Source organism: Ciona robusta, chromosome 5, assembly GCF_009617815.1.
Source record: "Ciona robusta chromosome 5, ASM961781v2".
NCBI lineage: Eukaryota > Metazoa > Chordata > Ascidiacea > Phlebobranchia > Cionidae > Ciona > Ciona robusta.
Genome location: NC_143239.1, coordinates 2,835,920 through 2,849,582, shown reverse-complemented (window position 1 = coordinate 2,849,582; position 13,663 = coordinate 2,835,920). Strand labels below are relative to the sequence as shown.

Genomic DNA, 13,663 nt, shown 5'->3' with positions numbered 1-13,663 from the left:
TGTTCATTTATTTACATTGAAACTTTCTCATGCGTAACAATACATGACGTCATATCAGCGGTTTCGTTCTGAAATTCGAAAAGTCAACAGTGCTGATTTGGAAGATTTAGGCAGCTCGGTATTTCTGTTCAATCAGATTTAGTTGGCCGGCTAAAATGGACGATTTAAATGACCAACGTCGACTTAACTTCGTTTCCAATACGACAAGTGCAACGTCGCTGTATAGAGAAAATATGGAGTCTGGTGAAGAACCTTTGCTGGGGCGACTACAGCAACAGGTTTGTATCCTAAACCATGTATTTTACGGTGGGGCAGTTTTTATGCGTCAGTTTACCTTTACTTTTTTATTTGTAGCTTAAAGCGATTCGCAATGAGAATCATGAGATGGTGCAGCAGACTTCTCATTTTCGAAGAAAAATTCATCAATTGGAAGAAGAAAAACTTACGCTGACTGAAAAGTTAAACTCTGTAAGAATACATAAGAATTATATACTTATTAATTTTAAATTCTGTACTTCATTAAACATGTGTTGTGGAAATGTTTCCTAGTTTTCAACTAAAACAATACAATTAGGACACCACTGATCTCAAGTCAGTTATTGCCCGTCTGGAATCTGAGGTTGAAAAAGGAGAAGCAACGAGACAAAGTGTGGAATATGAACTTACCGTGACCAAGAAAAGGGCAAAAGATGCATTAAGAAATGTGAGCAAAAAGGAATCGGTCACGTCAAGGGAGAATATGCTTCTTAGTGGTAAGTTAGTTTATCATCTGTACTTAAAATGTTGCAAAGAACGTTCTGGCAATTATTGCATGCAATTAATAATGGCTGATGAATTGAGTTATTCAGTGTATAAATTTTCATGTATTTAACGTAATGTTAGGTAAATTACAAAATGTTGAGTATATTTGAATAGTTATAATGTTCTATGAGGCGCTGTTCACTACTGTTAAAGAGAAAAAATTATTAATGATTTTTCTATATTTATTAACACAGATCAAAAGTCAAGTCTTGAGTTAAAGGTAGAGGAAATGGAGGTGGCATTAGAACTTGCACATAAAGTAACTGCAGACAATGAAAAAACAATCGCCTTTTTAGAGGAAGACAAGGTAAAAATACTTCTATCAAACACAAGTTGTAAATATAAAGATAATTCTAATTTTATAATAAGACAGGGGTAATTTATGTTATGTGAAAAAATTTGTCAAACTGAAATGAATTCGACATCTTGCAACTGTGCGATCACAGAACATCACAGAACTTACTTTGGTTTGTGTTCTCTATTAGGTGTGTTTAACTATAAACCATCTGTTCTATCTCACTATCTGATATTAAAGTTCAAAGGTAGAGCACTTTAAGCAAAACCAAACAACGTCATTCCTATGGGCCACACTTGACATTAAAGCTCGGCGAACCCAAACTTGTCTGATATAAGTTTAGCAAATCCATAAATATATATAATAGACTTCTATGAATATATATATAATAGAAGCCAAAATTTTGCTTTTTTCTAGAAACAAATCCATTCGGATGCAATGGCAGCTGAAGCAATATTGAGGTCAGAAAATGAGAAGACCGTGGAAAAACTGGAGGAGGTTACAATAGATCGTGATTCGATTCTTCAGAGATTGGAGGATTCAAAATCTTCCTTGATCAAACAAGAGGAAGACTTAAGAAAGGCGGTAACGGAACTTCAAATTTCAATGGAAAGGTTTGGAGTTAACTTTAAAGAATTAAAGTTTTTTTTCTGCTTCTGAGTTATAGGGTACTATCAATATTGGTTTATTAGCCTAACTTGGTTTTGTTGCGATTTTTTTTTGATGTTTGTTTGTTTGGCAACCTAGTGTGATTTTAGTATTTATAAACCTTTATAGTGTATCTACGAGTTAATTAATAGTATATTTACAAGTAGGATTTTTAATGAATACCTGTTAAACCTGGAGTTCCCAACCTGGAAATCATGAGCAATTTTCAAGAGGGCCATGAAAAAATTGGAAAAATAATAATTTTCAAAATGATCGTCTCAGGCACCATGGCATGTAGATGTTACACCGTATTGTTTGCAAACAATACTTTATTTGCAATTTTAAATTTTTATGGCACATTAAAAATTCGAAAAAAATTTGTACTAAAGAGAGCAGCACCTTCGTCATGATTTGGATGATTGCACACGTCGTGCTCGAGCACTTGAGGAGTGTGTTGAAGCAGAACGCGCAGCTCACCTGGAATCAAAGTTCAATTCGGAAATTATCCAGGTAAACTGTGGACATGTGACTTGTTGTGCCCTCGCGTATCCCAAAAATGTCAGTCGTTAAACACAGGTACATGTATTTTGTGTTGTATATGTATTATACTTTCTTTTGGTGAGCTTATTATTACTATGAAGCTGGTATTACTTTGGATTGTATCTTATATTAATTACAATAGACTTTTTTTAAGTTTTACTTCTCAATAAATTCCGAGTTAACTGGTGATTGTGTTCAGCTGAAACAGCAAGAGTTCCAGTCACAGTTAGCAGCGGAGAGAGAAGTTTGTGATGTTTTGAAACACGAGGCTGAAGATGCGAATGCCAAGGCTGATGAACTGCAACGAGAACTTGAGTTTCACAAAAAAGAAGCGAAAAATGCAAACGAAAAGCTGGAGAAGTAAGCCGAATATAAAATTATGTTTTTTCTTGCTTTTATTTTAAAAATGGGGTTTAAAACAGATTGTGGCGTTAAAATGTTAGCAAAAAAAACTTAGCTTAAAAACTGCAACTTGTTTCATTAAGCTTTTATTAAATATCTGCTTTAAAGCCTAAATTACATGGGTATAGTTTTCTATACAAGTAAGGTCTATCATGAAAATCTAGGATTAAGACCAGAGGTGTTCCATTTGTTAAAGTTGCTGCCGGGAGCAAAGCATTGAGTTATTTTAGTCCTTTAATGGATAATAATATTGTATATTAAAAAAAACGTTTGAGCACATTCAATGTACTTTTTAGATCTGTACAAGTATATGCTGACATCCGGAAGCAACTGGATGCCGAACTTGCCGAGAAGACGAAGATCATCGAAGAGATGTCCGGACAGCTTGAGAGTCATCAATCCAACCTCGATCAGTTAAAACAGGAGCTTGGAAAAGCGAGGAAGAGACAGGTGATCTCTCGCATCTCTGTTTATCATAATTATTCAACTGATTGGAAAATTAGGAAGAAAAAATAATGAAAGGGAAAATGCTATTGTGTAACTACTGGTGTAAAAAGAAAAATAATTTATATATTTGTCTGGTTTGGTTAATTTAACACAAGTATTTGACACAGTTTTGAAGTTCATACACTCGAAAACCAAAGAAAGCTCCAATTTGATTCTCTTAATCTGTATAATGCTGTAATCACCTTTATAATTAATTTCTGTATAAAAGTGGCTGTACACAGTATCTGGAATTCGTCTGTTTTTTCCGGATTTCACTGCCGCATGCGGAATTTGGAAATGGGTTTGAATACGACTTCGCAAGCGAAATTCGCATGCCGTATACTGTGTACAGCCACCTTTAAAGATTAAATGATAATACATTATACATATGAGGAGTTTAAATCTCATTTTTTCATTAAACTAGATATTCCTTGATGAAACTTATGGGGGCAATGTAAGAGAGATGGAATTACTGCTGGAAAACTTTGGTCTTCAAACTGAACCTCGTGCATGTAAGTTTTGTGTGCTGGAAATAACATTTCTTTGTTAATATGCTGTGTGATTTCTTTAATTGACATGTAATTTAGAAATTTATTCCACGCTAAAAATGAGAAAAAACTTCTTTTAGCTTCTGGGAAATCAAAAGACAGCAAAGATCCGAAAATTGTGTTGGAACGAATGAAAAACACTTTGTTTGGTTACCAGAAGCAAGTTGCTGATTTACAAGTTGGTTATGTTTGTGTAGATTTCTTTGTTTTTATTTTTAAAAAAATATTTTTTTACATTTTTTGTCTAATAACTTTTTAAAAGTTTATAAAAAAAATTGAAAAAAAAAGTTTGTAAAAAATTTTTACAAATAAGTAATAACGAATAAAATATTGGTATAATACCGTTAAATTACCCACCATTTAATACAGGATAAAGTAAAGAATCTTACCTCAGTTGAGAAACAGGCACAAAAAGATTGTTCAAACTTCCGTGACTTGGCTGTAACAAGAGAAAAAGAACTACAGCAAACTCAGGTTAGTTGTTTGTGTGTTTTTTCTTTGTAGAAAATTTAGTTGTTTGTGTGTGTTTTTTTCGAAAAAGGATATAGTTAAAAATAGTATAGCAACATGTATCTTTAGAAATGCATTACCTAATTTTGGCAATAAAGTTATACCATTACTACTTTTCTACACCATTTACTTTTCTATTTCATTCATTACAGTCATTAAACAATTTTTTTTTTTTAAATTAATTTATTTTACAGAAAGAACTAAACGAATGTGAGAAGGAATTGATCAGCATTCGAACACAGCAAGCAGAATATGAACGAGAGGTCAAGAGGTCAAGTGATGACCTCATCAGTATGACCTCTGAACTTGAACAGCAAAGACAAAGATGTCATCAATTGGAAACTAACGTAGGAAAAAAATGTTCTATCATGTTTAATAAGCGAATAATTTTGTTTTTTACAATTCCAATTTTTGTCATGACCTTAATCTACAAGGACTAAACAGTGAAGGTAAAATTTTATTTCACTGTTTATGTTACATTCTATTCCTACAATGTGACAAGTCATTAGACCTAACACCTAAGTTGTATGCCACAGTTAGCAATTACCCCAACTCTTTGGAAATTACCCCAACACCCAGGGTACTATTCTTTATGTTTTCTATACTGTTTATTGTTCATTTTGAAATACTTGATTTGTACTATAGTTGTGAATGAGCTTTTTCTGCTTCTAGGTTGGTTCCATTCAAGACAGATATAGTAACGAGACCGACATCCATGTTGGCTTCCTAAGAGAGTTGCTACATGTTATTTGCAACTCAAATGGGGAAACTAACACATTGACTAAGTACGTGTTTAATATGGCGTATTAGTGTTACTGATATTTGTATGTAATGGTTAGCAGCAGTGCGCCTTTTTTCAGCCAAGAGGATACTGGTTTGAGGCGTAAGTCTGTTACCAGTGTGGACATTTGTGTCGTTGGGATACTTAATTGCTATATCTGATACCTGATTGTCCTCTGTTTAAATTCTCACCCAAACACTAAAAAATTAAAAACACCTGCAAAGTTGCAACTTCTGTAACTCGTGTGGGCACAAGGTGTATGAAACAGAACATCTGTGTTATAAAAACTGCTGTTTTCCACCATAGAGGATAAATAATTTAAGTTCATATTTTATTCACTTAGATTTACCTGGCTTGATGCTTCACTTCATGTAAGAGACGGCCTCGATTCACTCATTTCGAAGTTTAATCGATGCAATGAACAGGTTTGTTTGTTTCTTTTATATATGAACTTCCTTATATATAAGCGTTTTTTAGAAAAGTTAAAATAATTTATGCCAAGATGAAATTTTGACAAATTTTGATATTCCAGTGCAAGACTTTGGAGTCTTCTTGCTCCGAGATGCAGAGATCGATCGGAGAGCTTCAGAAAGCTCACGAGTCCTCCGTGGATCGACTTGCGGAGCGATGCAGGGAGAGAGAGGAGGAAGCAGGAAGACAGAGGAAACAACTCGAGCAACATTATGAAGCTCTTCTTGCTGAGATGAATGGGAGGACAAAGGTAGAATGAACATTTTTCAAGCATGATCATCTAAAAAAAGGAATCTTATTCTTTTTCTGTTAGTGTGTCTATAACCCTAAATATTACTCAAAACATAATTCAGGAAATCTCAAAATTCTGTAGGTTTTTAATTTTAAACTTATCGTATCCACTTAAAGAAACACGGTATCTGTAGATACTTATTTAACCACTTTACTCATGCTAACTGTCCACGTCTTCATAGAAAACTTAACTGAAATAGTGAAAATAAAATGGTGTGTAAAAATATTACTCAATATTAAATCTCAAAATCTGTAGCTTTTAATTTTTTTTCACTTTTTAACTCATAGTACACACTGATATAACACTGCTATCTGTAGATATTCGTTTAACCGTTTTAATCCCTATCAACTTTACAAAAATTTGCACCATTATCAAATTTGCATGTTTGTATAGAAAACTCAGAGTTTGTGTGATGAAGCATGGGGTAGAGTTCGAGCAAATGAAGGAATGCACGAAGGATTACAAGCAGAATGCGCTCAGCTGCGTGGCGAAAACTCTAATATGGTCCAGGTAAGCTGCAGTTTTTAGTTTTACCTATAGCATGTTTTTACTGACGCCAGGTAAGAATAATTGAGGAAAAGTAGTTATAATACGAAAGTTTAAATTAGATAGTTTATGTAACAGGTTGTGATGTAACATGCATTTTTTTTTCAATTACACCTTGATATTTAAACAATTTGTTTTAAATAAATACAACTGATAATTTATGGTGTGTTGGGTTTAGCAGCCAAGCTTTAATTTGACAATTTTCCAGTAGTTTTCAAAAGACTTATTTTAACACTTTTCCCTTTTATTTGACACTTATTTTGACACTTTTCCAGTAGTTTAAGCATGTTTTTAACGACTGTCGTTTTATTGTTATTCCCTTCTCTTTGTTCTTTTAATTAATTTGATCTTTGCTATTGTATTTAAAAAAATAAATAAATTGTATTTTTTGTTATAAGAATAATATGTAAATATACCAATTATTGTAACTATTCTATCTTTACAAACTTTTACCCAACTTTATTAATACACTGGCCATTTTCATTACATTTGAGCACACAGTTAATCAAAACTTGAATATTTCTGAATTTTTTTTATATATTTTTTTTTTGACAGGAGCGCAGTGCCCTTGTAAGCGCATGTGTGTTGTTGTTGGGAGCCGTGTATCCTCTCATTCGAGCAAGAGATGATTTATCCTTGCAGTGCTCTCTATTAACTAAGACCAACAATAATGCTGAGATTTGTAAACAACAGATGAGGTGAGCTTAATGTTGTGACCATCAGTTGTTGATTAATGAGAAAACAAAGTTCTTTTAATGTCACGCTGTAAAATATATTATTATTAAAACAAAATACCTTCAATGTTATTCGGCAATGTAACACGTGGCTCATGAAATACCGCCTGGTGGCGCTATAACAAAGAAATAAATAATTGGGGACCTAACTTAATATCATAACACTTTACCTACTGATGCTATGATAGACGAGCACATATTAGACCAATGCTTTCCAAACTGGCTGTAACGAACTTAAGGGGTAGCCAAGAGTATACAAATTTGCCTTGTTATAGAGGTGACAGATTCAAGGCTGGTCGTTGCTACCAATTTGGGCCTATGTGTCCTTGGGCAAGACACTCAACAATAATTGCTCCAACCTAGTGGTCAAATTGTCATCCAAGACTAAAAATTCAACTGCTGTTGCTTCGCCACTCCATAAAACAAGTTACATTCACTCATTTTTACAGAATGTTGGTTGAAACTTTATCGGAAGAAATAGATGGGGAAAATAATAAGAGAATCACCTCTGTTGATTCATTCAAGTTTATTCATCCATTGATTAGGTAAGATGCAATTCTCACCTAGTAGGCCAAGATCTTTAATTGGATCGGAAAAATTAAATTTTTAGATCAAAATCTTAATAATTATTAAGATTAAAAAAAAGTGTGTTTAATGAAACGCTTCAGCTTCAGGAATTCATAAAAAAAGGGACTATGGACAAAAAAATAGTTGATCTCTTTAGTTTACTCACTTTTGTAGTGTTACCAGAAAGTTTGTCAACTGCTCATTTTTTTTTATCTTTGTTCACAAAGTAGCGTGATATGCCAAGGACAAAGTTGGCTTATTATCATTTAAAACTTATTTAAAACATGATCTGATTATGCACATATGTAATGTTAACCCCTACCCTTATATTCAAACATACAAGTTACCCTGTTTAATCAAATACCTTTATTTTTTAGGTTTAGGGTTGCTGTAGTAGCTGTTATCGCAGCGAATCGACTCAAATACTTTGGCACACATGCTAATGTGTCTATTTTTACATGCAATGACACAGCGATTAGTAACTGTAGGGTTATGGTGGTGGCTGGACAGGGTCCAAATATTAACATTAAATGCAGTAAGTTATTTACCATATAATATGTCTTGATAATGTTTAAGAGATTTTCTGATTGGATTATTGTAATATTACCTAATGTTAAATTTTCCTAAATTAAGGTCAGAGTAGGGTGCACATTTTAGGTTTAATTCTTGAAAACATAACAGAAAATTGCAAATTCTGTTTAAAAGAGTGGGTCGTAACTTTTTTAAACTTGGAAGTACTTAAATTTTTTTGATTAAACACTTGAATTTATCACAAAATGATACTTTTTTTAAAAAAAAGGGAAAGTGATTCCTGTTGAAGCATTAAGATATGAACCCTGGAATATGATTGTATTTCAGGGATTAAGGGTTACTGGCATAGATCATGCACACAATTTATTTTTATGTATGTTGTAAGGGGAGGTAAGACGGGACACCTTTAGCACATACTATTCAAATATCCTGATTGTATTTTACACAAATAACACTGGTCTATGGGAGTTGTTAGAATACAGTTTCATATTTCCTTAAATGTTCTTTGTTTACTACCAAAGGAGATAAAAAAAAAACAAAAATACAATGAAAAGATGTCCCAACTTCCCCCACACTGCTATATATCTCAGTACAGCGATTGCCAGTAAACATTTTGTTATTTTGTTCCCAAATAGAGTCTGATGAACCGACAGTAACCTCACAATCAGACGTGGTTGCTGATTGGTTAACAAGCAATCACCTGATCCACAACATACGGGATTCTACATGCGGATTGGTCGATGCGCTCAAAAAGAATCGGGGCGACAAATCAGGTTGGGTTTAAATTTAAAAAAATAAAAAAAAATTAAATATTTTTTTATTCTTAAATAATTTTAAAATAAAAATTACATTGCAGGTTATATGTCGAGAGCTTTATTGAAAACGGCGCAAAATTCTTTCATTAAATTGATGGAGACGACCCAGCCATCTTTCCCTCATTATATTTGTGAACCAGCACTTATAAGGTGCGGAAATATTCATTTAATTTTTAACTCGGTAAAATTAAACATAAGATATACAACTGTTACGCTTGAAAATCACAGAACCTAGTCTCTGTATCTGTATTTATGCATTTAAATCTCTGTCAGGTTTTGCTAGATAATTGTAAAAATAATGTTGTCTGCTACTGTTTAATTGGCATTGACTTAACTGGTTAAGTAGGTATGTTGTTTTAGCAAGTCTAAAAGAGAGATTAGTCTAACTGCTGACATTGCGTGTATATGTATGAATAAATCATATTGGATATTACAGAGATAGGAATTGTTTATGCCGGATGTTGGCTGGAGGACTTGAGAAGATTCTTCGGCGATCCTCACTTAGAGAGGCAGTGAACCTCTTCTCGGTTGAGGTAAATTCATTATTTTTATATTGGAAGTTTACAAGTTTTATCATTCGAATTTAACTTGATAATAATTAAACATAAATGGCTTATTGTCTGCTAGGTGTAGTAACTAGCAACCATGTTTATTTTCTTCCAATTCTTCTACAGCACTCTTTTTCGGCTCTCCAACGCCATCTACTGGGATTCACAGAGCGTCTTCACTCCGGAGAACTCGAGAAGCGAAATCTCCGCAACGAGCAAGGGAAGCTACGATCAAAAATTGAAAAACTCAAAACTTACAAAAGTGAAAAAAAATCATATTTATAAGAGTGTATTTTTATAACAAAAAGTACAAATTGTAAAAACTGAAAACAATCTTATCAATTTTTTTTTATTTTTGTGGGGTCCTTTATCAAAGGAATTTAGGCCAAATTTGTCACATTACCCCGAATAAAATCCAATACGACCTTTATAAATAAAATTGACAAAACTCAAAAAAGCCAACCTCAAAAAGCAAAACGCTTGACTTTATGATATTGCCCACTTATTAATTTTTTACAAACAAAACCTGCATAAGGTAACAATATCTTGATGTAGGTGAAGTGGAAAAGCAATCGGATGAAATTCAAGGTTTTAAGGACAGAGAACGAGCACTAGTTGCTCGATCAAGGTTTGATGGCGTCTGCGCTGAGCTCAATGCTGCCCTCGAGAGGGAGAAAAGAGCGCAGAAACTTCTTCATGAACAGAATTCGAAACTTCAGGTGGGAACTTTTGTATAAGGATAGGATATATATCAATACATTGTATTCTATGTGGGTGAGGTCATGTAGTATGACCCCATGGAACCTTGGATTTGTGAGGTCCTGTAGCTTGGAAACTGTTGTATAACACATACATCTATTCCATGTGGGTGAGGTCCTGTAGTGTGACACATCATTGGACCTGGGGTTTAGGCCAGGATTGCACATCACCCAATTATTGGGCCCTATATGCATTGAGATTTAACCAAATTGGTGTATTAAAATAGCAGTCAGCACCATTATCTTTCGCTTGTAGAGAGTGGAACAGCCAATACTGAAACACACTTTTAAAATGAATCAAATATATCACAACGTTTGCCAAATGTATACTACACTATAGTAGGGACTGAATACAAAGTTAAACTAAAAGAAAAGTGTTTGGTATTTTGTCAAAGGAATTGAGTGGCAAGTTAGAAGAGACGACTACCGACCATGCAGAGAAGGACATGACACTTAACCAAGCCATAACTGTAAGCGGTTGATGATTTTGTCTTGTTTATAAGTTGCTTAATTATTTACACATCAAAATCTGCAGTGAAAACAAATGTTGTTTTGCTGCTAATTCTTAGTTAATTTGGTCTTTGCTATCCTTTTTTAACAGATAAATTAACCATATGTTTTGTCTAACACAAAGCTATCAACGAAAAAACTTTTACATGCTAGATGTTAGTCTGCAGAGCTCACATTTTAATAACTTTTCACTGTGTGTTTGTTACATTTCTATTACTTGGTACAAAAACAGTCGCATTTAAATTACATGAATGTCACTCCAACCCTCTCAGGGCTTGACCGAGGTAAAAATGGATTTAAAAAGAAGTAATCAAACGAAACGTGAACTTGAGAAACAGGTCGGGCATCTTCAGCATGAACGTGATCGACTTAACTCAACAATACAAGAAGCGAAAACTGCTTTAAAGAAAGCTGCTGGGTGAGTTAATAAAGTGCTTTTGACTAAGGAAACATACGTCTACAATGGTAGTACTGTCAAGCCTTGAACTAGTAAAATTTGGGTTTGAGACAGGCACGATAACCATTTTGCCATGGCACCAGACAAGTTCATGTTTGGTTGTTTTTCTTCAGAAAAAAAGCTAGAAGTGTTTTTTGTTAGGTGGTGCATTTTTTAAAGTTTTGTTAGGAGTAAGTTTTTATTCAGTCCCTACTATAGTATAGTATTCATTTTGAACACACTCATTTTGTGATATATTTGATTAAATTTTGAAGTGTGTTTCAGTATTAGCTGATGCACGTGCAGTCTCTACAAGTCTACAATTTTGTTAGGTCTAAGGTTTTCAGTTTTCATTAGTCTCTACTTTTAGCGCATTTTATATTATTTGCAAACTTTATGAAATACTGATTAACCTGTTTTACTTTCAGGGAAAAATCTTCCATAGAAAAATATTTTGTATCTGTGGAAAAAACTCTGCAGAACGCAGATGACGTTGAACTTGCAAATAAGGTGACAAATTTCCATCAACTTTCCATCAAATATTAACAAATTTATTTTTCCCCAGCTACGAAACCATGGAAGCAATCTTTCAAATCGAGCAGGAATAAAAGCAGCGCAGGTTCTTTGGTTTTCATAACTTATAAAAAATATGTATAATAAAACAATTAGGTTTTCATAATTTTTATAACAGCCCAATTATGACAGTTATATTATGCTTTTTTAACATATAGTACAGTGGAGGAAGATTGGGACACCTTTTCAATCTATTTTCTTGTCCCATTTGGTAGTAAACAAACAACACAACAATCAAATAAATATAAAACCGTATTCTTATGACTCCCATAGACTGTTGTTAGTTTTTTAAAACACGATCAGGATATTTTGATATTATGTGCTAAAGGTGTCCCATCTTACCCCACAGTAATACATCTAATGTTTTTTTTATATTTTTAGCGTGCAGTTGAGTTGTTTGTTCGTGCTCAGTCAACCGCGGTGTCACGCATCAGTAATTTAGAGTCGCAGATCACTTCGTACAGGTCGCACATCGCTGCACTCAAGCGAGAACTCATGGATGCATGTCATCGAGAAAGTTGTGACATCACTTTAAACGAAGTATAAATAAATGAAACTTATTTATTCACACAAGTCGGGCAACGACGGTCGTATAACATGGGTGTTACACTTTCTACACCTATCATGCTCGCTTACAAGTTACCAAGTATTTTTGATATGTTTTAGTTACAATTTAACCTTACAGAAAAGTCTTTGGTTTGTTGATGCTATGGTGGCATGTAAACTGTAGCAACTAAATTTGTAAAAATGGTAATAAAAAATATGTTTAAGGCAAGTACCATAGTAACCTAAAAATCTGGCAAACTACCACGGCCTATGCTGTTTGCCGAAATGTATAAAACAGTGCTGTGGCAGTAACAAGCTGCAAACTATATCATTATATGCATTATATGACAAGTTCATCTTGTTTTCTGCCAAACCATATAACAATATAGCCAATCAACAGGATATTCCTACACGAGAAAAATTCTACTCTCACCAAGACCCATTGTTGACTTCATCAACTCCAATGGAGAGTTTCAAACCACTTAAAGGGGAACTGGTTGATGAAAGTTCATTTGAGCAATTAAAAAGTGAACAGAGGTAAGAATGTGAAAAAAGTATTTTATTCAGACAAGCAAACGCACTTAGTTAAAAGTTTTGAATTTTTCTGGTGGGAGTGTGTAGCTACACTTGACTAGTTTGGTGAACTGGGGAGTTAATACTTTAAGAATTTAACACCACTGTGTTGTGGGCAATTTTGGGCTTAACCTGTTAATGATTTGCTGTTGATAGAAAACCATTCATTACATATGTAGTAACTTGTATGGGCACAGAATTTATGGAACAGAACACCCGTGTTATATAACCACCGTCAATGGCCATGTGATAGGATGAATAAGTTACATTCATTATTTCTTGTATTTTGCAGAGACAGAAACAGATCCTCTGCTATCAAGGACCTCACAAATACTTATCTGAATTCGTCGCAACTGTAGATTTTTATGTAAACTGGATAGCAGTAGATGTATATTGTCGGGTAGAGGCCTTAGTTCAAATGTTAGATGGTCTAACACTGTGGAAATTTATTAAACATGTTTTATAGTACATTGTTGTGTCTTGATGTCTCATAGGTTGTTGGTGGTCAAATGATTATGCTATATATTGGAAAAGCCTATTTTCTGAAAATTTGTAGTAAGAAATATGAAAATATTTTGTCCATGCTGTCTAAATGGGCCAGTTTGGTTATGCTATCCATCAGTTATACTGGCAAGGGAGGTTACCTGCAAAACGAAGGCAGAATGGGTGGAGTAATATTAAGGACATTGCATTGAAAGTGTGCAAACTCCTGTTTAAAAATGGTGAAGTTGTAGTAAAAACAAATGGTAATT

At 33.8% G+C, this 13,663-nt stretch overlaps 1 protein-coding gene across 1 annotated transcript; it reads left to right on the top strand.

Moving 5' to 3' along the window:
- Positions 1-8: 8 nt before the first annotated feature.
- LOC149735574 (coiled-coil domain-containing protein 171-like) lies at positions 9-13,379 on the top strand. The gene is made up of 31 exons (XM_089878069.1): positions 9-278; positions 355-468; positions 575-752; positions 996-1,108; positions 1,514-1,710; positions 2,134-2,254; positions 2,484-2,644; positions 2,983-3,136; positions 3,597-3,684; positions 3,801-3,898; positions 4,090-4,194; positions 4,425-4,577; positions 4,903-5,015; positions 5,355-5,436; positions 5,544-5,732; positions 6,168-6,284; positions 6,876-7,018; positions 7,504-7,599; positions 7,999-8,156; positions 8,788-8,925; positions 9,009-9,117; positions 9,404-9,500; positions 9,642-9,777; positions 10,071-10,234; positions 10,669-10,743; positions 11,056-11,201; positions 11,648-11,729; positions 11,785-11,838; positions 12,174-12,332; positions 12,739-12,875; positions 13,204-13,379. The coding sequence occupies exons 1-31, from the start codon at positions 156-158 to the stop codon at positions 13,268-13,270; spliced, it is 3,867 nt and encodes a 1,288-aa protein (XP_089734195.1). The 5' UTR covers positions 9-155; the 3' UTR covers positions 13,271-13,379.
- Positions 13,380-13,663: the final 284 nt, after the last annotated feature.

Coding starts and splice junctions, on each gene's coding strand:
- LOC149735574 (XM_089878069.1), top strand. CDS start 156: ATGGACGATTTAAATGACCAACGTCGACTTAACTTCGTTTCCAATACG. Junction 3,899..4,089: donor AGCAAGTTGCTGATTTACAA/GTTGGTTATGTT, acceptor CATTTAATACAG/GATAAAGTAAAGAATCTTAC. Junction 7,019..7,503: donor ATTTGTAAACAACAGATGAG/GTGAGCTTAATG, acceptor TCATTTTTACAG/AATGTTGGTTGAAACTTTAT.